Source organism: Marmota flaviventris, chromosome 10 (assembly GCF_047511675.1).
Source record: "Marmota flaviventris isolate mMarFla1 chromosome 10, mMarFla1.hap1, whole genome shotgun sequence".
NCBI lineage: Eukaryota > Metazoa > Chordata > Mammalia > Rodentia > Sciuridae > Marmota > Marmota flaviventris.
Window position 1 is genome coordinate 113,333,057 of NC_092507.1, and position 27,405 is coordinate 113,360,461.

The following is a 27,405-nucleotide window of genomic DNA, read 5'->3' on the forward strand; positions in this document are numbered from 1 at the left end:
TGCCAGAGCTGCTCAGAGCGAGGAGGGCGAGTGCCTGGCTGGGCCACGAGACACAGCTTTGTGCCAGGGTCCTGGCAACTTCCCCTTCCACAGCTACTTCCTTGTGGCTGGGGACCCAGAGGCGAGAGCTGCTGCCCGTTGCCCAGGCCACCCTCCACCTCCAGTTTGGAGCCCTGCCCCCCTGGGGCTGGGCCAAACCCAGTGGCCAGCTGGGATCCCATGGGGGACTGGTAGGGCAAAGGTCTTGGGGGACAGAGGTGGCTGGGACAGAGCCCTCCGGCCATGAAGTCTCGACAGAAAGGAAAGAAGAAAGGCAGTTCAAAGGAGCGAGTGTTTGGGTGTGACTTGCAGGAGCACCTGCAGCACTCAGGCCAGGAGGGTAAGGAGGCCAACTTGGAGATGTGGGTGGGTGGGTGGGAGGATAGGCAGCAAGCGTCTTCAACCTGAACTGGTCTGAAGGGAAGGAGCTGCTTCTGGGTGCTCCTAGAGAAGGGGGCGGCAGCCCAGGGTCATCACCCAAGACACCTATGAAGAGGGAAGACAGGAAATGTGAGGCAGAGAAGGCAAAGTGATGCCTTGGTGTAAAATTTCAGGGAGGATTAAACATTAGCACCAAAGGAGCAGTGAGAGGAGAGGACAGAGAGTTTGGAAAGTCAGGAGAGGTGGACAAAACAGAGATGAGAGGATGCCAACCAAGGACAGACAGGGTCAGAAGAGGAGTGGCGGAAGGGACAGTGGATGGTTTTGGGTCTGAATGAAAGGAGACAGGAGAAAGGCCCACAGAAAGTACGAAGAAAGCACTTGAGGAGGATTAGGGCCTCCTAACTGGAGAAGAGCATCCAGGGACAAGGACCTGGTCCTTTGAAATATTGTTGGGCCACAGGAGGGTATTGGGTGGGGATGGCCTCCTTTTTGGGGGGACTCCTTCTTTAGTCTTTGCAGTTCTCTGGTTTGCCCTGTACAAAGGAGAAACAGGTTCAAGGTGGAGGACAAGGGGAGAAGTGGCTGAAATGAGGAACACCAGAAGAGTGAGAGAGTTAGCTTCAGGCCTGCTTTGAAGCTGGGGTTGGAAGTTGCAAGGGAGGGTAGGTGTGGGGACTGTCGATGGGGCTCACCCATCTTCTTCTCTAAGTTTCCCTGGAGTAGGTTTGGAAGCCAGGAGGCCCAGGGATAACACTAGGATCACCTCTGTGCCTGGCATGAAGTAGCACTAAAAACCATTTCTTAACTTGAAGAAATAAACCAAGGTATACAGCTGCCCAGCCTGACTTACAGAGAAGGGCACGATTCTTTCCCCCTACCGCACCCCACCCCACCCCAATCTGTCATTTCCTCTTTGTCCCCTTCTCTGCTTTGGCTGTAGCCTCTGCAGTTGAGGGAGGGTGATGGTGGTTCCCAGCTCATTTCCTGCTCTTAGCCCCGCCCTTGTGTCCCCAGACACCTCCTTCCCCTTTTCTCCTCCCCAAAGGGCCCCAACTAACTTGGCCTTGGTTAAGGGAAAACCCAGGCCCCAAGGAGGAGTATTAAACAGCTGAGGCCCGCTTGTCTGCACCTTCCTCTTCTCATGGGGCAGAATGAGTACAGCAAAGCTCCCAGCGTTCTCCTTTGCAAGGATTCCCCTCTAGAGTGATGATTCTTGCCAAGGACCTCATAATTTAATTAGGCATGATGTTCTCCCAGCTCTCCGCAAACTCTCAGTATGACCTCCTCATCCTGCCACGGTCCTTTCCTGTGGTTCTCATCACCAATCCTATCTTGAAACACTGAACCCACAGAGAGCCTAGACCCCATTCCTGTAACCCTACTGGCCTCCATCTGCATTCCCAGCAGGGAAAGAGCAACTGTCCAGAGGGGATAAACATATAGCTTCTGCATTCGGATCTCAGGTGAATTCCAGAGCAGGTGAGAAGCACCTCAAGAGTAGAGAGATCTTGGGCACCAGAGAAGTAGTAGCAGCCCCTTCCGCTCCCTCAGCTCTTCGTGACATAGAGAGGTGAAAGGACAGCTGGGTGCGGTGGCACACGTCTGTAATCCTAGCTTGGAAAGCTGAAGTAGGATGATGGAGAGTTCAAAGCCAGCCTCAGCAAAAGGAGGCGTTAAGCAATTTAGTGAGACCCTGTCTCTAAATAAAACACAAAACTGAGCTGGGGATGTGGCTCAGTGGTCAAGTGCCCCTGAATTCAATCCCTGGTACCTGTTCTCTCCACTAAAAAAAAGTGGAATGACAGAAAGAAGCTGGCTTCTCAACAAAAGACCCGTCAAAAAATGATGGCCCAGACCAGGGAAATCTGCTTCTGGTGAATTGATCCACTCTCTGATGGTCTTGGTTTCCTCTCGTCTCAGCTCTCTCTCAGTTCTTTGCCCCCAAATGGGTTTCTTTATTCCCAACCTATATGCATTGAGTTTTTCCTTTTCCTAATCTTTATCTCTTTGGTACCTTGTTCAGATTTCAGATTTGCCAGGTCCCTAAGATTCAGGCCCTCTTCTTTGACACAACCCCCATATCCTTGATATCTCCATCCCTTTGACATCATCACCCCAATGTTATCTCTAACTTCTATCTCTGACCTCATCGCTGATCACAATCTCTTCAAGTCCCTCATCTCTCTGGCCCTGTATCTCCTCCCTCATCTCCTGACCCATTTCCTTTATGGCTCATAACTCCATAACTTCTTAGTTTCTTCTTCTTCTTCTTCTTTTTTTTTGGTAATGGGGATGGAACCCAGGACCTCCTTCCTGCAAGCTAGTCAAGCACTCTCCCACTGAGCTACATCCCAAGTCCACTCCTTAGTCTCTTGCATGCTCTTGGGGGCATTCTCTGAAGATTCAAAATCAACCAAGAAGAACAGGGTAGGAAAGACCTAGTTTGGCCATTGTTCATGTGAGAAGGACCTGGGGTTTAAGTGATAGTAGAGTAATTAACAGAGTAATTCATAAATACTCCATCCTGAAGGCATGGATGGTTAAAGGTAGGGCCGGTACTACAGTGAGGCCGGAGAGGTGATAAAGGCACTTAAGGAAGGAAGTGCTCCACTCTTAGGGGCAAGTGCCTCCGGTGCTTCATTCTTAAGGAGGTATCCACTCTCAGGACTGTGCAGGACCACTATCAGCACTTGCACTGTCTTGGATGAGCACTTCCTTAAATTTTGTACCCTCGATGATTCCATTGTCATATCCAATCCCTGGCTGTGGTGGGAAGGAGTCTGAAGGGTCTGAAAACCAGGTCATGTGAGGAGCGTTGAAAGATAATGGTTGATGGATTTATTGACCATTTCCTTCATCCCATATTTCTACCATACTTTGTTCCACAAAGAGCTTGGAATGACTTCCAAGACTCAACACAGGATAAATAAATACCTGAAGCATTTGGATTGAAGGGAAAACAAGAAGATCAGCACCCAGATATATGTATCAGCTGGTTCTATATGGTTCTTAGAGGTGGACTCTGAGCCTCCTCATGGCTAAAGACTTGCAAAGCCCATAAGAAAAAAGAATAGTTGGGCTAGGAGAAACACGGTTTTATTGTGTGTGTGTGTGTGTGTGATTTTTTTTGTATTTTTTTTTCTTACAGTGACAAGTTAGAAAGATTTCTATGAAAAGTCCTAGTTAATAGGATCCAATGTTTTTGTCATAGGCAATATTCTTTATTTTCAAGGGATGTTAATGATTCTTATAACTGATTAATTTATTGAGTCATTTAACAAACATCTATTGAGTTCCTATTCTGTTCATTACTGTGCTAGATACTGGGAAGATGCTCCCATTTTCCAGAATGCACAGATCCAAATAAACTAACAAAAACTAATTATAACAAAGTACAATAACCACTATAATACAGATATGAGCAAAGGACTGTAGGAACTGTACATATAAGAAAAGCGTTCAAAATTAGGGGTAATGTTTTGTTCTTATTTTGTCCTCCTAGGGATTGAACTCAGGGCCTCACATGTGCTAGAGCCCTACTATTAAGGTATACCCCCCAGGCCTGTGTTGTTTCTGAGACAGGGTCTAGCTATATTGCCTAGACTCGCCCAAATTTCTGGTCCCAAGTGATCCTCCTTAACTTTCTGAGTAGCTGGGATTACATGCATGTGCCATTATGGAGGTGGCTAGGAGGTGATTTTGAAATGTGTTTTAAGGGATGCATAGGTGTTTTCTGGACAGAGTCAGAGGGGAGGATATTTCCAGGAAGAGAATAACATAAGTGTCTTTGTCAATTTTGTATTACTATCACAAAATACCTGGGCTGGGAACTTACAAAGTAAAAAGGTCCATTTGTCTCATGATTATGGTGGCTGGAAGATTCAAACAGCATGGTGCCAGCATCTTGGTAAGGGCCCCCAAACTGTATCATAATATGGTAGAGAAGTGGAAAGGGAACTGGCTATATGCAGAAAGGCCAAGTGTGGGGGTGTCCTTGGTTATAACTGCCTTATAACTACCTGCTCTTTCTCTCTCTTTTTTTCCTTTTTGGAGCTGGGGATTGAACCCAGGGCTTTGTGCCCAAGGCAAGCACTCTACCAATTGAGGCCCTAAGAAACATAGCTAGACTAATCTCAAAATAAAAAATTAAGGGCTGGGATATAGTTCTGTTGAGAACTAATCCAGTCACACAAGACTTAACCCACTCCCAAGATACACTATTGATCCATTCATGAGAGTTGATTCCCCATGATTTAATTACCATTTGCTAGGTTCCACATTTTAAATGTTCCACCACCTCAAATGACAAGAGTGGAGACAAACCTTCTAGCATAAGACCCTTTGCATGACAAACCATATTTAAACCATAAGCAGTAATTACCAAGACTTTTAAATTTATTAGCAAAGGGCTGGATGATAGTGTTTATCATTGGATCTGAGAATGGAGAGGTGACTAGACCTAGTTTGTGAAAGGTCTTATATACCAGGCTGAAGAGTTCACATTTTATTCTGTATCCTAAGGTAAGCAATGGGTACTTGAGTGGGGTGGGGCAGGGTGCAGGTAGCAAGAGCAGTGAAGTGCTTTGGAAAGATAACTGGCTTCTAGTGCACATTAGACCGATAAACTGTTCATCACCACTTTCACGCAGATATACGTAAGAACCCACTATGAGAAGTGCAGAGCCAATTGAGGGGAACAGAGTGTCAAAAATAATTATAAGACCATATGACTAAAGCTATATTGAAAGCCCACACCAAGAGCTTATAGAGCTGCCAAGAAGAAAATAATTAGTTCTGCCTGGGTGGGAGGGGGCTTTTTAGGAGGAGGGTGGATCTTGTGGGATTGGGATTCAACAAAAGTCTCTTGAGGACCTATAACATCTGACACCATGCTAGAGAATATGAGGAATACAAAATGGATCATATGTAGATCTTGTCCTTAAGGAGTTACAGTATAGTGACAAGGTCACTGTTGAGAATTCAACTTACTATGCTTTTGGATTTGAATTCTGGCTTTATCTGGGTGCTGCTGGGTACTGGTTATTTCTTTGATCCTCAGTTTTCTTATCTGTAAAACAGGGAATAGAGGGCCTGATTTACAAGACCAAGTGACAGCACACATGAAGCAGAGCATTGCTTGACACACAATTGCTTCTCTCCTGCACTGGTCTATTAGAAACGTGGTCACTATTTCATGTACTTTCCTATGACAGAACTAATAACCCTGAACTTTCTTTGTTTTTTCAATATTTTATTAGTTGTTGATGGACATTTATTTATTTATATGTGGTGCTGAGAATTGAACCCAGTGCCTCACACATGCTAGGCAAGTGCTCTACCATTGAGCACAACCCCAGCCCCTAATCCTGAACTTTCTTACTATAAGGGATACTTCAGAATAATTTCCATCAAACTGGGGCATGTTGGTAGTCCAAGCTACTTGGGAGGCTGAGGCAGGAGGATGGCTTGAGTCCAGGAGTTTGAAGCAACATAGTAAGGTTCTGGTCTTCAAAAATAGATTAGATAGATAGATAGACAGATAGATAACAACAACAATCTTCATCAGCTCTGTTCCATTTTGTTTGGGACAACTAATGACCTTTCATCTTGTACAGAATGCCACATCAATGTACTTTCACCACCAGTCTTTTGCTTTCCCACCCCTACTAACCAGATTGCTGCCCCTTTAAAAATTCGGGAGCAGCATTTGTAATTACAAGAGAGAGAAATTTCAATTCAAAAAGGGTAGAAATGAAAGGAATAGGCAGTATGGAGAGGTGGTGAACTCTCCTTCACTGGAGGGGTGTATGCTGAGGCTCTGGACCAATGGGCTGAGGACTGTTGAGAGGTTGGCATGTTGGAGTTGAAGAATGTAGGATTTTGCTGACAAGCTTTAACTACATGAACTTTGCTTTTAATTTCCTCAAAACCCTTTCCCTGATGCTTCTGTTTCTTAACCCCACCCCCTTTACAATCTCTGGCCTCCTAGATTTTATTTATTTATTTAGTACAGGGAATTAAATTTTTTTATTTATTTAGTACAGGGAATTGTATCCAAGGGTCATTTACCACTGAGCTACATCCCTTGCCCTTTTAAATTTTTATTTTAAGATGGGATCTTGTTAAGTTGCCCAGGCTAGCCTCAAACTTTCAATCCTCCTGCCTCTGCCTCCTGAGTAGCTGGGATTACAACTTTCTGATTTTTCTTTCTCTGCCTATCTGTGTCCCCAGTGCCTCAGGTGTTAAAGAGCTGTGCAGAATTCGTGGAGGAGTATGGAGTGGTGGATGGGATCTACCGTCTCTCAGGGGTCTCCTCCAACATCCAGAAGCTCCGGTGAGTCAGAAAAGTAAAAGGGCTCTGTGGCCAGGAGGCCAGGGAGCCAGAGCCCCTGCAAAGAGCTGCTGGGGAGAGCAGAGAAGAGGGGTGAGGGAGAGTGGGGAGAAGGAAGCATAAATGCTAAGTACTGTTATAGGGAGAAGCTCTAAGGTATACACACACACACACACACAATTTCCCCTTCCACATAAATATACAATTCCTACATACACCCACTCAACTTTTTATAAGAATTTAGAGGGGCTGGGGTTGTGGCTCATCAGTAGATTTCTTGCTTAGCATATGTGAGGCACTGGGTTCAATCTTCAGTACCATATATAAATAAATAAAATAAAGGTGTTGTATTCATCTACAACTGATTTTTTAAAATTAGATATAATTAACATATCATCAAATTTACCATTTAAAAAGGTACATTTCAGCTGGATGCAATAGTGCATACCTGTAATCCCTGTGACTTGGGACACAGAGGCAGGAGGATCAGAAGTTCCAAGTCAGGCTAGGCAACTTAGCGAGCGAGACTCTGTCTCAAAGTAAAAAATAAAGAGGGCGGCAAATGTAGCTCAGTGGTAAAGTGCCTCTGGGTTCAATCCCCAGAACTAGAAAAAAAAAAAAAAGTACAATTCAGTGGTTTTTAGCGTATTCACAACATCTCATAACCATCTAATTCCAGAATATTTCATCATCCCTAAAAGAAACCTTATACCCATTGGCAGTCACACCACATTCACCCTTCACTGAGCCAGTAGCAACTTGCTTTCTGTCTCTATGGATTTGCTTCTATTGGACATTTTATATAAATAAAATGATTCATTATGTGTCTTTGTATGTCTGGTTCTTCAAGGTTTCAAGGTTCATGTATATGGTAGAATGTACCAGTGCTTCATTCCTTCATATGGTTGAACACTTTCCCATTGTGTGTGTGTGTGTGTGTGTGTGTGTTTTGGGGGGTGGTACTGGGGATTGAACTCTCAGGTGCTTAACCACTGAGATACATCCCCAGCCCTTTTTATTTTATTTATTTTTTTATTTTGAGAAAGGGTCTTGCTAAGTTGCTTAGGGCCTCACTAAGTTGCTGAGACTGGCCTCCAACTTGTGGTCCCCTGGCCTCAGCCTTCTGATCACTGGGATTATAGGCTTATACCATGTCCCATTGTATAGTTATCTCACATTTTCTTCATCAGCTCATATTTTTGACCATATGAATAATTCTGCAGTAAACATGTACAGTTTGGCATGGACATATGCTTTCGGTTCTTTTGAGTCTATAGTAATTTTGTGTTGAATTTTGTTTTCTGGTTTTGAACTGGGACTTGAACTCAGGGTTGCTTTACCACTGAGTTATAGTCCCAGTCCTTTTTATTTTATTTTTTTAAAATTTTTAGACAGGGTCTCACTATGTTGGTGAGAGTCTGGCTAAATTGCCCACCCTGACCTCAAACTTGCAATCCTCCTGCCTCAGCCTCCCAAATTGCTGGAATCACAGGTCTGCAACATCATGCCCTGCTCCATGTTGAACTTTTTAAATAACTGTTTTTATAGCAGATGTATCATTTTACATTCCCACCAACAAAGCACAAAAGTTCCAATTTCTCCACATCCCTGCCAACATTTGTTACTGTGTCTTTTTTATTATAATCATTTTGGTGGGTGTGAACTAATATTTCATTGTGATTATATTTGTATTTCCCTAGTAGCTCATGAGTTGATGTCTTTTCATATGCTTAGTGGCCATTTATATTTCTTCTTTGGAGAAATGGCTACCTAAAACTTGGTCTGTTTTTTTAAATTGTGTTATTTATTTATTTGTTTGTTTGCTTATTTATTTTTGTGTGGTATTTGGGATTGAACCCAGGTCTTCATATGTACTATGCAAACACTTTACCACTGGGCTACATCTTCAGCATGCTTTTTAAAAAAATTAATAACTTTATTTTACATATTTATGTAAAATAAAGTTATTAATTTAAAAAAAACTTTTATTTTATGTGATGCTGAGGTTCAGACCCAGTGCCTCACATGTGCTAGGCAAGTGCTCTACCATTGAGCCACAAACCCAGCCCTCCTTAGTCCATTTTATCTTTTATTTTGAAACAGGGTCTCACTGGTTTCACAGGCTGGCCTTGAACTTGCAATCCTCCTTCCTTGGCCTCCTGAGTAGCTGGGACTATAGGCCTGTGCCAATGTACCCAACTTCAGTTAATTGATCAATTATTTTTTATAAATTAATTTGGGTACTAGGGATTGAAGCAAGGGGCACTCTACCACTGAGATCATCCCTAGCCCTTTAAATTTATTTATTTATTTTTAAATTTTGAGACAGGGTCTCTCTAAATTACCCAGGCTAACTTTGAACTTATGATTTCTCCTATCTCCCTCTTGAATCACTGGGATTACAGCTGTGCACCATCATGCCCAACTTTGAGTTTTTAAAAAATCATTAAGCCAATCTTAGTGGTACATGCTGTAATCCCAGCAATTCCGGGGGCTGAGGCAGGAAAATTGTAAATTCAAGGATTGCCTGGGCAATTTAGCGAGACCTTGTCTCAAAATAAAAAATAAAAAGGGCTACAAATATAGCTCAGTGGTAAGGTGCCTTTGGATTCAATCACAGTACCAAATAAAATAAAATAAAATCTTGGATCCATAAGAATAATTTTTATGTTTTGAATACTAGACCTTTATCAGATAAAAGATTTGTAAATATTTTCTCCCATCTGTGGATGGTCTTCACTTTTTTTTTCCAGTGCTGGTGATGGTACCCAGGGTTCACTTTCTTTTTTTTTTTTTTTTTTTTTTTTTTTTAATTTTTTATTGTGGGTTGTTCAAAACATTACAAATTTCTTGACATATCATATTCCACACTTTGATTCAAGTGGGTTATGAACTCCCACCTTCACCCCATACACAGATTGCAGAATCACATCAGTTACACATCCATTGATTTACAAATTGCCATACTAGTGTCTGTTGTGCTCCACTGCCTTTCCCATCCTCCACCCTCCCCCCTCCCCACCTCTCCCCTCCCCTCCCCTCCTCTCTCTCTACCTCCTCCACTGTATAACCCTGAGGGTCTCCTTCCATTACCACTTTCTTTTTTTTTCTTTTTTGGTACCAGGGATTGAACTCAGGGACACTTGGCCACTGACCCACAACCCCAGCCTTATTTTGTATATTATTTAGAGGCAGGGTCTCACTGAGTTGCTTTAGCACCTCACTTTTGCTGAGGCTGGCTTTGAACTCATGATCCTCCTGCATCAGGCTCCCCAGCCACTGGGATTACAGGTGTGCACCACTGCACCATGTTTCTTTCTAACAGTTACACCCATTCATTTTTTTTTTTAGTTTTAGGTGGACACAATATCTTTATTTTATATTTATGTGGTGCTGAGAATCGAACCCAGTGCCTCACGCATGCTAGGCGAGCACGCTACCACTTGAACCACATCCCCAGCCCCCACACCCATTCATTTTTAACCAGGAGTACACAGTTAAGTCTACTACCCACATCTACTGACTCCTACGTACCCCTACATTGCTACTCACATACACTGTGACATCTGACTGTCCCTGTTCTTGCACAAATCCACTTACCCATCCACATACCTGTCTTCACCTCCCATCTACACATCAACATGTACTATATATACAGTGCCTCATACTTGCTGCTCCCCAACCTTCTTCCTCCTTGTCCCACAAATATTGACCCATGACCCTGCCTGGAGCTCATCTCTATAGCTTCCACCTCTCCCCACATTACCCCTCATCCCTACCACTCCTGACCACTCTGCACCTCCCCAGGCAGGAATTTGAGGCAGAACGGAAGCCAGACTTGCGGCGGGATGTTTATCTCCAGGACATTCACTGTGTCTCCTCCTTGTGCAAGGCCTATTTCAGAGAATTGCCAGATCCCCTGCTTACCTACCGGCTCTATGACAAGTTTGCTGTGAGTTGGGAGGCAGGGTGGGTGGAAGACAGGGCTCAGGGACATATGCTTTGTCTTCGGCATCCCAGTGTGTCATGAGCCAACCAGAGTCCTAGTGATCCAGAGTGACAGAGACCACAGTAGAGCATTTTTTTGGGGGGAAAAGATACTTTCTTTTCAAATCTCTGAGCTCCTGCTACTTCTGTCCTCCCCACCCTCTTCTCTTAATTCTCTCCTCCACTGTGCCTTTTCCCCAAGGCCTGTGGACTGCACATAGCATTGTGGTAAGACTTGGGGAGGTAGAGGTCACATTGTCAGAGCTGGAAGACCCTTGGAAAGCACCTACAACAGAGCTTCCCTATACTTAGGAGAAGAAGAACACTTTGTAGAAGTCAAAACTTCTTCAGGGATGTCCCTCCCTTTATTGTAATTGTATGTGGAACATCTTTTGAATGAGAAAACACATGATAAGAACATATTTCTGAATTGAGTAACACTTTAAAAATAAGCTGCACTTTATTGTGCCTAAAAACATCGAGAGACCCTGTTCAGGCCGCAACACCCTGCTCAGACCACACAGGATAGACTGGGTGACTGTGGGCCTTCCTCAACACCAGGACAACTCTGTAGTCCCTGGGGGCACACAGAGCATAGGACCATGGAAATATCCCCATGCCAGAGTTTTACTGATGAGAAGGTTGAGGCAGGAAGCAGTAGTGGTTTCCCAAGTTCTCAAAACTATTTAAGTAGCATAACCAAGATTCGGTTACTGTCTTTGTGGGCCTCAAATTCTGAGCTCTTTCTAGGATGTAAAGGTGCCTTGGTAAATTGGGGTGGGGGCAGTGTGTAGTGCAGCACAGCTTATTTCTGAGTTTGGCTTTCTGGGTCACTGACTATTGTTTCTTCCACCCTTCTCTCCGCATCAGGAGGCTGTGGCCGTGCAATTAGAGCCCGAGCGCTTGATCAAGATTCTAGAGGTGCTTCGAGAACTCCCTGTCCCAAACTGCAGGTGTGTGGGTCTCTACCCCCGATGCCCGGGGTCCTGACTTGCCCCTGACAGCCCACTCTCTCTCTCTATTAGAGCCTTGATTTGTCCCTCTCAGGTCCCAGGTGCCAGCTTTGAGCCCTGCCCTGGGTTCCCTGTGTGATCCCTACCCTCCTTTCTGCAGGACACTGGAGTTTCTTATGCGGCACTTGGTGCACATGGCTTCATTCAGCGCCCAGACCAACATGCACGCCCGCAACCTGGCCATCGTGTGGGCCCCCAACCTGCTGAGGTGGGCACACTGTGAGCAGCCTGTGGGGTTCCTGGGAGAGAATAGCTTCAGAGTGGCTGCTCCCAGGATTGGGTGTGGCTGTGTGTGGAAAGTAGAGTAGGGTGTGGAGTCTCAAGGAGGCCAGAGAGAAAGGACAGATCAGAATTACATTAGGTGGGTGGATGCAGTGGCGCACACCTGCAGTCCCAGCAGCTTGGGAGGCTGAGGCAGAAAGATTGCAAGTTCAAAAGCCAGCCTCAGCAACTTAGGGAGGCTCTAAGCAACTAGCAAGACCCTGTCTCAAAATAAAAACAATAAAAGGGGCTAGGGACATGGTTCAGGACATGGTTAAGAACCCCTGGGATCAATACCTGGTTCCACAAAACAACATCAACAAAAAATTTAAAAAATTAAAAAAAAAATTTACATTGAGTGGGATGGATCCCACCCATATAAGCCCCTTTTCTGAGATCAAGTAAAGTCCATAATGGCAAGACCTTTGTGTTTGTGTTTTCTTATACTATAGCGTTGAGTTTAGGGACTGAAATATGATAGGCCCTTGCCAAATGTTTATTAAGCAAATCTTAGAGACTATTGGAGAACTGGCCTGCTTATCACTATGGTACAAGGCATTATGAATTATAGTACTTCCTGTAGTTTGCCTTGTACCACAAGCAAGGAAGTATTCAAAGAAAGTAAGATTAAGGCCGGGCATGGTGGCACAGGCCTGTAATCTCAGCTACTTGGGAGACTGAACAGGAGGATTAATAGTTTGAGGCCAGACTGAGCAATTTAGCAAGACTCTATCTCAAAATAAATAATAAAGGACTGGGGATGTATTTCAATGGTAGAATACCCCCGGGTGCAATCCCTGGTACTGGGAAAGAAAGAGAAGGAAAAAAAAAAGAGAAAAAAATAAAGAAGGAAAAAAAGAAGGAAGAAAGTAGAGAATAGTTTTAAGTCTAAGAAGGCTTCCTGGAGGAAGTGGCATTTGATGCTTGAATCACCATATGGCTTAAGAGATGGAGATGGGGTTAGGGGAAAAAAGGGAGGGAGTATAAGGTATTTCACGGAGAATCTGGGTGGTAAAATATGGTGGCATTAGAGGAAGAATAACTCCACACCTTCATAGGTCTAAGGACATAGAGGCCTCAGGCTTCAATGGGACAGCAGCCTTCATGGAGGTGCGGGTACAATCCATCGTTGTCGAGTTCATCCTCACGCACGTGGACCAGCTCTTCGGGGGTGCTGCCCTTTCTGGTCAGTGTCCTTTCTGCCCACCATGTATCACCATTCTCTATCTAGTGAATGATGTCAGAGTTATTAAAAGTATTGAAGATCAACTATTTTGCCAGGCACAGGGGCACACACCTGTAATCCCAGTAGCTCAGGAGGCTGAGGCAGGAGGATTGTGAGTTCAAAGCCAGCTTCAGCAACGGCGAGGCACTAAACAACTCAGTGAGACCCTGTCTCTAAATAAAATACAAAATAGGACCAGGGATGTGGCTCAGTGGCCAAGTGCCCCTAAGTTTAATCCCTGGTACCTCCCCACACAAAAAAAGATCAATTAGTTCAGTTTTCCCATTTCGCAGGTGGGAAAAAAATGAATCTCTTAGAGAAATGTTGGTATTGGTCAGATGGAGAAGATCCTGAAGAGACGATAGTGCAGTTAGGATTTGAGCAACCCTCTTCTGTTGTTGGCCCAGGACATAGTTTGACCTCTGAACCACCATCCCGACTCCTAAAACTACTGATGGTTCATACTCACCCCGCAATCCACCAGGCCAATGTCCTGGGATTTCTTGGCCCTCTTTGTTCATGAGGACATCCTCTTGCATATCTTGCCATGAAAGAACTATATCCAGGGGCCTCTGAATATACCCCTACCCTGGTAGTTGGTTAGGGGAAATGAAGGGCTGGGTACTGAGGTCTCTCTTGGCTCTCTTCTTGGCTGGCCAATTATTTTTCTTTTCCTAGGTGGTGAAGTGGAAAGTGGATGGCAATGTCTTCCAGGGGCTCGGGCATCAGGTAGCCCCGAGGACCTCATGCCCAGGAGTCTACCCTACCACCTGCCTAGTGTCCTACAGGCTGGTGATGGACCCCCCCAGATTCGGCCCTACCATACTATTATTGAGATAGCAGAGCACAAGTAAGGCCTCCTCCCTGGGCCCTCCTCCTTTGTACTGGTCACCAGGTTTCCACCCCTGATTATGTCTCCATTATCTTTAGGAGGAAAGGGTCTTTGAAAGTCAGGAAGTGGAGGTCTATCTTCAACCTGGGTCGCTCTGGCCACGAGACAAAGCGTAAACTTCCACGGGGGACTGAGGACAGGGGTAAGTCTGGGGATTTTGAGGGAGCTCTGTCAAGGTTGTGTCAGGCACTGGCTCTATGCATGTACCTGTCTTGCAGAGGACAAATCCAATAAGGGGACACTGCGGCCAGCCAAAAGCATGGATTCACTGAGCGCTGCAGCTGGGGCCAGTGATGGTGAGTGTGGTTGTGCACTCTTGTGGGTGTACTTGTGTGTGCTGTGTGAGCAGCAGCACAGGCCTGAGTGCATCTATAAGTGTGGCCAACAGTATTCACTAATTAATGAGTGCCTGTATAGTGATAGATGTCAAGTTTACATGGTGAGCTTATTGCTTAATCTGTGGGTGTGCTCGTGAGTGTACTCAAAGGGACCATGTGAAGTGTGTGTGTTTGTGTATGTGTGTGTGTGTGTGTTAGTGATGACCATTGACTGTTATCTGCAGGAAGGGAAGGGAGTCCCTAGGTATATTTTGATGGGGCAACCTTTGACTCACTGGCTGGGTGGAGGGTTTGCAGTAGTGGCCAATGGAAGCTGGGCCTGGTACCTTCCAGATTTTTCTGCCTCTTAAAGTCCAAGAAAGCAGAGCATTCTCCAGAGTCTTCCAGAAGTGGCTAGGCCCCTTGGAGCTGAGACTGTTGCCTACCTGGCTTTCTTTCTCTTTCACAGAACCGGAGGGGCTGGTGGGTCCCAGCAGTCCCCGGCCAAGCCCACTGCTGTCTGAGAGCTTGGAGAATGATTCCATGGAGACGGTAGAGGGTGAACAGGAGCCTGAGGCAGAGGCACCAGGTAGCACAAACTCTGAGCCAGGCACACCACGAGCTGGACGGTCAGCCATTCGGGCTGGGGGCAGCAGCCGTGCAGAGCGCTGTGCTGGTGTCCACATCTCAGACCCCTACAATGTCAACCTCCCACTGCACATCACCTCCATCCTCAACGTGCCTCCAAACATCATCTCTAACGTATCCTTGGCCAGGCTCACCCGTGGTCTTGAGTGCCCTGCTCTACAGCCCCGGCCAACCCCTGCCTCTGGCCCTGGCCCTGGCCCTGGCCTTGGCCCTGGACCCCCAGGTAAGGACCCAGGGATTTTTCAGGATCAGAAAGGGGACTAGAACTTTAGGCTGAAGTTCTGATACTTAGGATTCACCTTGGAAAAGGCAGAGGCTTCAGCCCTTAGGTTGGTTGCCTTTGGCTGCCTCTGTGGATTTAGAGTTTAGGAATTCAGTAATATTATCAAGTTGTATGAAATCCATGGACAGGGTATCCCTGGAAGCCTTAAGACACTGATATACCCAAGAATGGAGGTCTGTGTTGGACACATAAAGCATGGATTTTAATACAAGTGTAGAAATATATGATAGATGATGGTAATGATCATAGTAACATTAATACTAACAGCTAACATTTATTAAGGGTTAATTATATATTAGGGTTGTGTTAGGTACCTTGTGGACATTAACTCCTTTGATTTCTCATTTATATCTAGGTATTATTGTTATCCTTATAGTAGTGATACCTGAGACTATGGTTAAGCAATTTGCAGTTGATTTAGGTAGCAAGAGGCAGGGCTGGGATTTGATCCTTGCTCTGAATCCACTTCCTAAGGTATCACTGATAAGAAGTCCTGAGGCAGCACAGGAGAGGGTAAGGACATGGGCTATAGAGTTAAGTAGATGTGGGTTCATATTTTTGCCATACTACTTATTAGCTATGTGATGTTGGACAAATAGTTTAATCTCTGAGACTCAGTTTCATCATATGTAAAAGAGGACAGTACCCTACGTAATTGTTTTGTACAGAAAGTAAGACAACATATCGTAAAACAGAAAGCAGTGCTTGGCACCTGGTAGGGGCTTAATATAGCTATAAGCCAATATCCCAGTAGTTAGGGATATTGGTCATAAATACTGTGAAGTGCCTCCATTGGGAGTTTCAAACTTCTACTATATCAATGCTAGGAAGATCCACATTGGAAATGGCCAGGGCTGTTCTTGAATTTTGTATTCCTGGAACTACCTCTTCCTCAACAGATGAGAAGTCGGAGGCAAGTCCAGCCCCCAGTCCCCCGGCTGACTCAGGCCCTGAGGACATGACTCCTGCCCTGGAGGATTCCCTGTCCCAGGAGGTGCAAGATTCCTTCTCCTTCCTAGAGGACTCAAGCAGCTCAGAGCCTGAGTGGGTGGGGGCGGAGGATGGGGAGGTGGCCAAGGCAGGAGCAGCAGGAGCAGCCTTCTCCCCTGGGGAGGACGACCCTGGGATGGGCTACCTGGAGGAGCTCCTGGGAGTTGGGCCTCAGGTAAGGAGGAACCATACTGGGGTTGGGGATGGTATGAAGTTCAGAGGGTGGACAGGGCTGCCTGGTCCTGAGTCACAATGTTGTGCCTACAGGTGGAGGAATTCTCTGTGGAGCCACCCCTCGATGACCTGTCTCTGGATGAGGCACAGTATGTCCTGGCTCCCAGCTGCTGTTCCCTGGATTCTTCTGGCCCCAGGCCTGAACTGGAGGAGGAAAATGGGGAAGAAGTCTTTTTGAGTGCTTATGATGACCTAAGTCCTCTTCTGAAACCTAATCCCCAAAACTGGGAGGGTGCAGGAAATCTGGAGGAAGAGGCAAAAGAGTGTGGAAGTCAAGATTCCGAAAAGGCTGAAGAAGAGCAGACATGCTGGGAAACTGGGAAAGACAAGAAGGCTGAGCCTGGAAGCACATTTGGCACCAGGGAAGAGGCTGAGGGGAGTCCAGAGACTGAGATGGAGGTTGATAAGGCTGGTGAGGAAGGAGAGGAGGCTGATGGAAGCCAAGAGATGATAAGTTTGGAAAAAGAGAGTGGGGAAGAGACAGAAGCCAAGGGAAAGAATTCTAAAGGTCAGAAAGAGGTTGAAAGTACCAAGGAAGCTAAGGGTGTGGAGGAACAAAGAGAAGAACAAGAGAAAGACAAGGAGAAGAAAAGAGAGATTGAGAGAGAAGAAGAGGCCAAGCAAGAAGGAGAGGGAGCCCCAGCAGAATCTGGAAGGGACTCAGAGAACAGGGATCAGGAACAACTGATTTCTGAGGGGAGCTGGGAAGTTGTACACAAACAGGAGGCTGAGGGAGGCAGAGAGGATGAAGTCAAAAGACAGAGGGGGAATGGGAACCACAAGGTAAGAGAAGACCAAAGACGTGGTGAAGATAGCAGAAGTTCAGAAGCATCAGTTGATGGAGGAGATGGGGAGGTTATTAGGGAGCGGGAGAGTGGGGACGGAGAGGCGGAGGGAGAACAGAAGGATGGAGGTGATCATTTAAAAGAAGGGACCCTCTTTGAAGGGCCAGTTATAGAATCTCTGGATGTTGATAGTACCAAAGAGGGCAACGCCCAGTCTTCTGAGATGGAACAGGCAGCCTTGCAGCCACCCCTGCTAGAGGGGATGGAGACTCAGGGACAGCCTTGTTCAGAAGGCTGTGATGTATGCCCCTGTGTCCTTAACTCAGCTGGAGGTGTGGGCATGCGCCTGGCTTCTACCCTGGTTCAGGTCCAACAGGTCCGCTCTGTGCCTGTAGTGCCCCCCAAACCACAGTTTGCCAAGACGCCCAGTGCAATGTGTAGCAAAATCCATGTGGCACCTGCAAATCCATGTCCAAGGCCTGGTCGGCTTGATGGGACACCGGGGGAAAGGGCTTGGGGGTCTCAAGCTTCCCGAGCCTCTTGGAGAAATGGAGGCAGTCTTTCCTTTGATGCTGCTGTGGCACTGGCTCGGGACCGCCAGAGGACTGAGGCTCAAGGAGTTCGTCGGACCCAGACCTGTACTGGGGGTGGGGATTATAGCATCATTCCCAGAAGCTCCCCCTGTAGCTTGGTCTCTGACCATTCCCCTCGGCCCCTTAGCTGTCTAGGACTCCCACCTGAAGGCTCTGAAGGGTCTGGGCCCCCAAGTCGGTTTAGTCTGCCCCCTAGAGAACCCCAGCTCCCTGACACCCTTACATCCCCCCAGCGTCGATCATATGCATTTGAAACACAGGCTAACCCTGGAAAAGGTAAGGGACTGTGATTAGAATCCGACCATTGGACAAAGGAGGCTAGTAAGTTATCTTGAATCCCTGGTATCCCTCACTAGCTGTCTCTTCTGCTGCCTGAGCAGCTATAGTACCCCACTCTATCATAGGCTTTGGTTCTCCAGCTACTCTCTTTAATGACTATGGGAGGCACTGCCTTGATGATTTTACCTGAGCTTGTCTCAGACAGAAAGCACTATCTCTTAGAAGAGAGTCCCAAGAAAGTAAGATCCTCCTCTCACAAAGTATGTCCACTGACCAAAGGAACATAGGGCATAGAGAAAACTTAGAGGCTTCTTAAAAGTGAAGAATGAAGGGGGAATTCCAGTCAAATGGCTGCCCTCTTCTGAGGCTATGTTCATGGAATCCCAGTGTAGAAGCAGGAAACACAAGGCCAGGTCAGAGCCTTCCATACACAAACACTTCTAGAATTGCCCATCCCTACTTTGCTCCTAGACCCTTGGTTACCTCCTAATCCTCTTGGTTCCATATTAGGAGGAAGCTATCCAAGCAACTCTCTGAAGTCCTCAGTGTTTGTTGGAAGCACTGGACCGGCTCTCAGCCTCCAATCACCTTGCAAGAGACAATCCTGTAAAGATCTCCTTGCCTGGGCTGGGGATGTGGCTCAAGCAGTAGCGCGCTCGCCTGGCATGCATGCGGCCTGGGTTTGATCCTCAGCACCACATACAAAGATGTTGTGTCCACCGATAACTAAAAACTAAATATTAAAATTCTCTCTTAAAAAAAAAAAGAAAGATGTATTCTTACATTAAAAAAAAAAAAAAATCTCCCTGCCCTTTTTTCCTTTGGAATAACTTCCTTCCATTTTAGGAAAGGGGAAAGTTGTCACTCAGGTCTAGGAATTGCATGTCCATACACTCTAGTAGGTGAATAAAATAAAAATTGTATTTTTACATTTAAAGAGTGTGAGGACTCTTATCTTTTTTTAAAGTCTTGGGCGATAGATATATTTTCACTTATTTGGTCAAACGTCTCTTTTTTTCTTGTTTGGGTGCTCCTCCTCAGCTGTTGTCATGGAGACCTGTGGCTGGAAACTAGAGCTGGGTTCATGGTGGTCAGGAAATGAGGAAGAGAAACTTACATTTACATAATATTCATTTTATGCCAGGAACTCGGCTAGATGTGTACTCCTAAAAATATTGCCTTTAATTTTATTTAATCCACATAACAATTCTGTAGAGTTGGTACTGGCAGTTGGTACTGGTACTCCATTTTTCCGATAAAGAAACTAAGGCTGGGGGAAAAAAGACAGTTAGTGTAGGTTATAAATGATTGGGTCAAAAAGATGGGGGCTGAGTCAGGAGGAAATAAAATGTTAATTCCTTCAAGACATTTCCCATCCTCCACCTATTCCCTAGGTGACCTGCCTCCAGGGAACTGTTCCTCCCTACAAGTTGTTGTTAATGAATGAAAGCCCCTCTGGGTAGCTCCCTCTCCGGCACTCCACCTTTGGCCCACCTCTGGTCACTAGTCAGGTATGCAGGACCTTTGGCATGCAGGATAGTGGGAGGAGAGGCCATGAGAACGAAGGAATTCTAAAATGTACTCAAGGGACCAGACACCTAGCTTTGGGGCCGGTTCTCTGCGGAGAAATCTGTTCTATTCTTTAAATAAAACTTGCTTTCTGTGCTTCTCTCGGTGTTTCCTGAGTGTTCAATTCAATATCTGGGGAAATAGGACTGAAGACCTGCTTGATGCTCATCGAGGACATCAAAACTAAAGCTCATTTTACGTCAAAATACTTGCCAAAGATGTCAGGTAATAAGTGGCAGGGATGGGTTTGTCTGGCTCCAGTTTCCATCATACTACACAACTCCAAATCCTTTTAAAGAGTACATCACGAATGAGAAGAATGGGAATCAAGATTATTCTCACAGTGTGAACCTCGAAAAACTCGAAACCCTGGAATGCCTGAGTGACTGCTGACGCTAATACAAAAAAGTATGCCAAGATTTACATATGTCCTGATACATCCTCATCTCCGGTTGGAAACACTTCGAAATGATGCCCTGATCCAAGATGGCCTCCCAAATAACCCCTGTGAAAGATGGCGCCTCCCTCCGACGTTCTTCCCTGGATCTCAGCTGGCCCCTCACTCCCATTCACTCTAACTTAAAAGGCCCTGCCTCGCACAAAATTGGAAGTACAAGTTAGTCAATTTTCTCTGATTATTTCCCAGAGTCGCTAGGATTTCAGCGAATCCTCCATAACATTACCTCTTTAGGACCCCATACACCTACGCAGCCCTCAGCCCTCACCAAGATGAAGGAACGGAAGTGGGGCGGCCCAGAGGCTAGGAGTAGGCTGGGCGGGTTGAGGAGACACTTCCGCCCCTCACTAACATGGCCGCAGGCGGGGAGTGCGCATGAGCAGCTGTCTATGGAGCTACCCGAGTGGGGAGAGCGAGAACGCTGTCGGGAGAAATCGGCGGCTGAAGCGGCCTTGGCGGGTGAGTGCAGGACCCCACAAGAGCCTGGAGATGGGGTGGACCAGCAGGGAGGGGCGGTTTTGGTTTTATTTCAGTTTATCAGGTTGGGGGACTCCCGGGGAGGAAGCCTTTGTTTTGGGGGAGGGGGCCGTGTCTGGTCCTGCTTTGTGGGCCGAATTGCTCCCCGCCCCAGGCACGCACGTCCCCGCCCTCCTGCGCTGCCCATCTGGGAGCCGCAGCTGCGGGTGCCAGGTCCCCGAGTCCCTGGCGCCCTTTCCTGCCTTCTCTGCCCAGGACCTGGGTCGCCGGGCGAGCGCCGCGGGTCTGGCCGTGTCACCGCGCGAATCCCCTGGCTCGCGCCCAGAGGGTGCTCAGCTCCGTAAGCGCCTACTGGTTGGTGGGCCTGCAGGGAAACGACTCGTTCTGTGGCAGCGTCTAGGCTCCTGAATTCTTTCGGGATTCTCCCCCACACCCTCTTTGTGTAAAGACTTAGCAAGGGCTCTTGATGGGCCCTCCTTGCCTGAGCGTGCAAGCCACAACGTCCTTTGCTGATTTCCGTGTCACATATTCTTAACGCTCAGGAAATGCTTCCGGATGTCCAACTAAGATTTGAATAAGTTGCCCGACCCCGGTGCTGTGTGCCCTCGGAGGCTGTCTCTGGCTGACAGCTGTAGGCGATTAGAGTGTTCTGCCCTCTCATTACCTGCTCCTGCAGTCAGCGCAGCAAACCTGAGAGAGAGGTACTTCCTCCCCAGTTTTGAGGTTGGAGACCTTGATGGTCCCAAAACACTTATGCTACTTCCCTTTAGGGACTGGGATCTCCTTGCAGCGTTACTTCTTACAGTTTCACTTTCAGTTCCTTTTTTTTTTTTTTTTAATTTTTTTTATTGTTGTTGTTGTTACTCTTTTCTTTGTACGCGAGCTTTTTATCCGCTACAGATTTTCCTGCGATAGGAAAGGTTGGAGGACCTTATGGATAGAGAATTTACAAAAATATTGCCCCTTTCGTGTTGGGATTATTTTTCTTCTTTGTACTGTGTAGCTGTTTCTGGAGGCATCTGTCTCCTCAGTCCTTTGTTTTTTTCTATCCTCTGGCTGGGTGTCAGGGTCCTAAGGCAGGCACCTTCTAGATGGATTCCTCCCCCATTGTGTTTTCTCCTTCGGAATCCTGAGCTTTGAGTTTTTTCTCTTTTTTGCTGAGGCTCAGTGGATATGGAGTTGTCATAGCAACATTTTAGCAACTGTGTTGCACTACCGGAAGGCTTGATGAATAAAATAGAGGAGGTTTGGATATGACATACTTGGGCTTTAGGACCTCTAACAGATGCTGTAAATCTGGACACCCCTAAACAAGAACCCTGTCAATGGAATGCTACCTAAGGGCCAAGTCTGGGTTTTTATTTACCTTTTTTTTTTTTGAGAGGGGTGGTGGTGCTGAGGATTGAACCCAGGGGTATTTTACCACTGACCTACATCCCCAGCCTTTTTATTTTATTTATTTATTTGGGGGCAAGGTCTAAGTTGCTTCTGGCCTCACTATGTTAATGAGACTGGCCTTGAATTTGGTGATCTTCCTCAACCTTCGCAATGAGTTGCTGGGAATGCACCACCACCTGGCTATCCCAGTCCTTTTTGTTATTTATATTAGACAGAATCTTGCTAAATTGCTGAGACTGGCCTTCAACGTGTTTTCCTCCTGCCCCAGCCTCACCAATGGCTGGGATTACGGGTGAGCACCACCATGCCTGGCCCATGTCTAGGTTGGTTTGTTTTTTGGTACTAAGGGGCACTTAATCACTGAGCTACATCCCCAGGCCTTTTTAATTTTTAATTTGGAGATAGGGTCTCACTAAGCTGCTTAGGGCCGCTGCTAAGTTGTTGAGGCTGACTTTGAACTCTTCATCTTCTTGCCTCAGCCTCCCCAGCCAGTGGGATTACAGGCCTGTGCCACCATACTGGGTTTTGTAGTTAGGGATGGTTTTCAAAGGGCAGTGGCTTCAGGTTTTACTTCCTAAATTTGAAGTTTCTTGCTATCTAGTCTGTCTGCGAGTTGTGAAGTATCAGTGTCCATGACTCTGTGTGTTTTATTTATTTATTTTATTTCTTATTTCTTGTACTGGTGATTAAACCCAGGGACACTTTACCACTGAGCTATGTCTCTAGCCCTTTAAAATTTTAATTTTGAGATTTTAAATTTTAATTTTGAGTCTCACTTAGTTGCTTAGGGCCTCACTAATTTGCTGAGGCTGGCCTCAAACTTGTGATCTTCCTGTCTCAGCCTCCTGAGTTGCTGGGATTACAGGCATGCTCCACTGGGTCTGGAGATCCTGGTTTTTTTTTTTTTTATAGTGATTGTCTAAACATGGCCCTTCCTAATCCCCATGAAGCTGCTGTTATGGCAGATCTTTATAGCTTTATTAGTAATCCATAATACCTTTACTAAGAATCCATTCAAATATATGTTTTCCAGAATAATTATCCCCTCTCCACCAGGTGCTGGAGTGATAATAGAGGGATGAGGAACACAATTTGTAGAGTTATTTTTTCCAATCACTACAGTTCAGTCCTCAGCTTCAGAATGGGGGAAGTCAGTTGTCCCTTGCAGATGATTGGGTTATTTTCTTGGCTTTGTCTTTGAGGATCTAGAACTAGGCAAGCTGTTCAGTTTCCCGGACTCACTGTGAACTTCATGATATCTACCAGGACTTAGCACTCAGGGAGATACGAAGACCTTCAAAAAGGGACCAGCTCCTCGGATGTACTCCCTCACAGAGAGATGAAGGGGTGAGTGAAGAAGAGGTAGGGTCTGATATGAGAGAGATGCAAAATGTCTAAGAGTACTGTCTCTGGAGGTCAGCCTGACCTGGATTCAAGTCCCAGCTCCATCTCCTACCAGCTGTGTGATTCAGTTTCCCCATCTATAAAATGGAAGTAATGGTACCTACCTCATAGTGCTCTTATTAGTATTAAATAAGCTCATGCATGTTAAGTGCTTAGCTTAGGAACTGTACATAGTAAACACTTAGACTAACTTGTATTCTAACCTAACCCATCTATTGGTAATACCAGTGAGTTTGGGAGTCATATGTTACTGTGCCAGTGAGCTTCTCATTCACTTCTTCCCTTTGTCCTTTCACCACAATCAGGCAGCAGAAAACAGCTGAAACAGAAGAGGGGACAGTGCAGATTCAGGAAGGTGAGTGTTACAACTAGGACCAAGACCAAGGTCATAGACTTTCTCCATCCCCCACTAGCCTATCTTCTGTATATCTTCTTCCTTTCTTTTCTTAAAAAAAAAAAAAAAATTTTGTAGTTGTTAATGGACCTTTATTTTATTCATTCATTTATATTCGGTGCTGAGAATTGTACCCAATACCTCACACATGCTAGGCAAGTGCTCTACCACTGAGCCACAATCTTCTATCTTCTTTCTTCTTAAGGACATTCAAGTAGAACAGAGGGAGAAAGGCAGTTAACTCACAGACTTTCCTTCATTCTTTTAATTCAGGTGCAGTGGCTACAGGGGAGGACCCAACCAGTGTGGCTATCGCTAGCATCCAGTCAGCTGCCACCTTCCCTGACCCCAACGTCAAGTACGTCTTCCGAACTGAGAATGGGGGCCAGGTAAGGGAGGGGGCCAGGTGGCTGCAGGTGTTACCTGGGGTTGGGGTTGAGGGAGGTAATCAAACATCTTGGGGAGACGTGACTTGGAGGAGGAGGTGAAAATGTAGACTCTTGGGGGTGGTGGTGATAAAAGGTCTAGAGGAGAAATTATTATAGGAAAGGGGAATGATGAAACCTCAGTATAGAGAAAGAAGAGAGGACAGCTGAATCTATGTCTCTGAAGGGTTTTTGTTTTGGGGCTTTGTCCAAGGGAAGCTTTATGAAGGATCCTGAGATTCCAAGTGCTTATTCTTCTGTCTTCCCTTCCTACCCTTCCCCCTTCCTCTCTGCTTCTAGGTGATGTACAGGGTGATCCAGGTGTCTGAGGGGCAGCTGGATGGCCAGACTGAGGGCACTGGAGCCATTAGTGGCTACCCTGCCACCCAATCCATGACCCAGGTACACGGGGATGGGCTGGGGATGGGCTAAATCTCTGAGTAATAAGAGGAAGAAGGGAACTAATAGATTGGAGGTGAAACCAGGAACAGTGAGACATCTCAGACTGCTTTGACTGAAGGCACTAGGCTTTCCCTTTCTAGATGTTTCGCCTTCCCTCTTCAAGGGATAAAGCTACAGAGTGGTATAGGGGGAAGAAATATCTGATTGTCACTGGACTCTGTTCTTTTGCTCCCCTTTCCAGGCGGTGATCCAGGGTGCTTTCACGAGTGATGATGCAGTTGATACAGAGGGGACAGCTGCCGAGACACATTATACTTACTTTCCCAGCACTGCCGTGGGTGATGGGGCAGGGGGCACCACATCGGGGAGTACAGCTGCTGTCGTTACTACCCAGGGCTCAGAGGCACTACTGGGGCAGGCAACCCCTCCCGGCACTGGTGAGATATTGCATGAGGATGCTAGATGGCAGGGCCAGGAAGGGCTGGGGGACATGGCTGGGGCAGTGGACCTTTATTCATAACCCTTAGTAAAGACTAAGACCTGGCCAGACAGAGAATTTGGGGCTGATCTGCTAGCAGGAAGGAGCATGTTCTTTTCAGAGAAGGGTCCCAGGGCCTTGTTGAACTTTCTAGTTCCAAGTCCTGGCAGAACCTGCCCCGCATCTTCACAGGTCAATTCTTTGTGATGATGTCACCACAAGAAGTATTACAGGGAGGAAGCCAGCGCTCAATTGCCCCCAGGACCCACCCTTATTCCCCGTGAGTGACCCATTTCTTCTCAGTTACCATGAATAGTCTTAATACCCACTGTAATTTGTATAAGTCCTTACCCCAAACTCAAATCTTATTTTTAAATTTCTTTTGTCCTTCCCTCACTCTGATCATCCTGCTCTGTTGTCAGGAAATCAGAAGCTCCCCGGACAACCCGGGATGAGAAACGCAGAGCTCAGCATAATGAAGGTAGGTGCTGTGTTCCAGATGTGAAGCCAGGAACTTGTCTAATTGGGCTAGGGACTTGCAAGGAAAGAAGGAATCAGTGCAAGTGCCAGAGTCCTGGGGCAACCCAGCAGACCTCTGTTATGCACTATAAACAAGTACAAGGGGCAGGTCCCCTAGTTTAGTATGTCTGATGCTATCTGAGGGGAGGAAGGGTTGGTCATTTTATCCTGGGGCTTGTGAGTGTTCACTGAGTCACTGTGTCCTCCACTTTGACCCACAGTGGAGCGCCGCCGCCGAGACAAGATCAACAACTGGATTGTGCAGCTGTCCAAGATCATCCCAGACTGCTCTATGGAGAGCACCAAGTCTGGCCAGGTCATGGAAGGACCCTGGTAGTGGATGGGAGGCCTGAATTCTGTCTCCTGGTATTATTTCCAGAAATAGTAGAGTGTGGGGCATACACTTTTCATTCACTCTTCATATCTTTCTCTAAGGTCCCTACATCCATGGGAGATGCTATATCACCATCCTGAGGGGAAAATAAAGTCCAAAGTGTGAATGTTGTTTTGGAAAGCATAATGCTAGATGTCTTAAATCCTAAGTCCTCATTTTGTTGACTTTGTCTTGCAGAGTAAAGGTGGAATTCTATCCAAAGCCTGTGATTATATCCAGGAGCTTCGGCAGAGTAACCACAGGTTGTCTGAAGAATTGCAGGGGTTAGATCAACTGCAGCTGGACAATGATGTACTTCGACAGCAGGTCAGACTCCTAATCCCAGTATTACCCACTAGGCCCCTATAGCCCACTGACCCAGTTTGGGACTCTGTACTTAATTCTCCATTGACAGCACTTCACATTTTCCTCCTCACCAGTGGATGTCTAATTTCAGGGGCTTGGTAGTGTCAACTTTTCTACCCATTTCCTTGACTGCCTTCTTTCCATGTTAGGTGGAAGACCTTAAAAACAAGAATCTGCTGCTACGAGCTCAATTGCGGCACCACGGATTAGAGGTCGTCATCAAGAATGACAGCAACTAACTATGGGGATTCAGGGGCTTTGGGCCCAAGAACTGCAGATAGCCCAGGAGCGACAGGCTTATCCCGTGTCCCTTTCCTTCACTGCCCACTTCTGGCATGGGACTCTGGGGAGTTCAAAAGGCGTGTCTTTGAACTGAGGGCCTGTGGTATGGCAGCCTGCAGTAGTGTGAAACACACATTGTGAACATGCACTGACAGCCTTGCCTACCCCTACCATGCAGCCCCTGGGTCCTCATGCTCCTCTTGCACAATGCATGTGCTGTCTCCAAGCTGGATACTGGACATACTAAACTGGGGGGCTTGCCCTGTGCTTAGAGTACTCAGCAGAGGGTCTGCTGACAAGTGATACTCTGGCTTGCCCCAGGACTCTGGCACTTCCGTTGGTTCTTCCTTTCCCCGGAACTGAGGTTCTAGATGTGGACCTGCCACTCTGGGGAACAGACTTAATGAAGAAATGGGGAAGGTTGCTTAGCAGTGTCTACTGTCCCACAAAGAAACTGGCCAACAAGCAGCTAAGGCCTGTGTAGAAGTCTCTGAAGCCAGGGAGAATAACAGGCAGGGGCCCACTTGGGGTCTTTCCCCTTGTGGGGGTGTTCCCCCCCCTTTTTTAAGATAAAATTGTTCGGAGCCACAGTTGTCTCTT

At 46.4% G+C, this 27,405-nt stretch overlaps 2 protein-coding genes across 9 annotated transcripts; both read left to right on the forward strand.

The window, feature by feature from the left end:
- Arhgap30 (Rho GTPase activating protein 30) lies at positions 1 to 19,198 on the forward strand. 3 transcript variants are annotated; one of them, XM_027950801.2, is made up of 12 exons: positions 1 to 379; positions 6,655 to 6,757; positions 10,562 to 10,706; positions 11,612 to 11,694; positions 11,855 to 11,962; positions 13,074 to 13,201; positions 13,919 to 14,090; positions 14,171 to 14,274; positions 14,351 to 14,428; positions 14,919 to 15,320; positions 16,280 to 16,545; positions 16,638 to 19,198. In XM_027950801.2, the coding sequence occupies exons 1-12, from the start codon at positions 283 to 285 to the stop codon at positions 18,270 to 18,272; spliced, it is 3,321 nt and encodes a 1,106-aa protein (XP_027806602.1). In that variant the 5' UTR covers positions 1 to 282; the 3' UTR covers positions 18,273 to 19,198. The 3 variants fall into 3 exon arrangements, with proteins under 3 accessions (XP_027806602.1, XP_027806603.1, XP_071474352.1); XM_027950802.2 differs by having other exon boundaries at positions 16,280 to 16,374; XM_071618251.1 differs by lacking the exon at positions 1 to 379 and having other exon boundaries at positions 6,675 to 6,757; positions 10,566 to 10,706.
- Positions 19,199 to 20,620: 1,422 nt separating this feature from the next.
- Usf1 (upstream transcription factor 1) lies at positions 20,621 to 27,395 on the forward strand. 6 transcript variants are annotated; one of them, XM_027950708.2, is made up of 12 exons: positions 20,621 to 20,746; positions 21,307 to 21,465; positions 23,429 to 23,509; positions 23,872 to 23,921; positions 24,234 to 24,349; positions 24,686 to 24,787; positions 25,029 to 25,224; positions 25,458 to 25,545; positions 25,688 to 25,746; positions 26,006 to 26,100; positions 26,356 to 26,484; positions 26,673 to 27,395. In XM_027950708.2, the coding sequence occupies exons 3-12, from the start codon at positions 23,502 to 23,504 to the stop codon at positions 26,760 to 26,762; spliced, it is 933 nt and encodes a 310-aa protein (XP_027806509.1). In that variant the 5' UTR covers positions 20,621 to 20,746; positions 21,307 to 21,465; positions 23,429 to 23,501; the 3' UTR covers positions 26,763 to 27,395. The 6 variants fall into 6 exon arrangements, with proteins under 6 accessions (XP_027806509.1, XP_027806506.1, XP_027806507.1 ...); XM_027950705.2 differs by lacking the exon at positions 21,307 to 21,465 and having other exon boundaries at positions 23,365 to 23,509; XM_027950706.2 differs by lacking the exon at positions 21,307 to 21,465 and having other exon boundaries at positions 23,372 to 23,509.
- Positions 27,396 to 27,405: the final 10 nt, after the last annotated feature.

What these genes read in the sequence shown, in the direction of transcription:
- Arhgap30 (XM_027950801.2), top strand. Translation starts at nt 283, where the DNA reads ATGAAGTCTCGACAGAAAGGAAAGAAGAAAGGCAGTTCAAAGGAGCGA. An exon ending in TGCAGCTGGGGCCAGTGATG is followed by an intron (nt 14,429 to 14,918) that starts GTGAGTGTGGTT and finishes TCTCTTTCACAG; the next exon opens with AACCGGAGGGGCTGGTGGGT. An exon ending in TCCTGGGAGTTGGGCCTCAG is followed by an intron (nt 16,546 to 16,637) that starts GTAAGGAGGAAC and finishes TTGTGCCTACAG; the next exon opens with GTGGAGGAATTCTCTGTGGA.
- Usf1 (XM_027950708.2), top strand. An exon ending in CCACCCAATCCATGACCCAG is followed by an intron (nt 24,788 to 25,028) that starts GTACACGGGGAT and finishes TCCCCTTTCCAG; the next exon opens with GCGGTGATCCAGGGTGCTTT. An exon ending in GGCAACCCCTCCCGGCACTG is followed by an intron (nt 25,225 to 25,457) that starts GTGAGATATTGC and finishes GCATCTTCACAG; the next exon opens with GTCAATTCTTTGTGATGATG.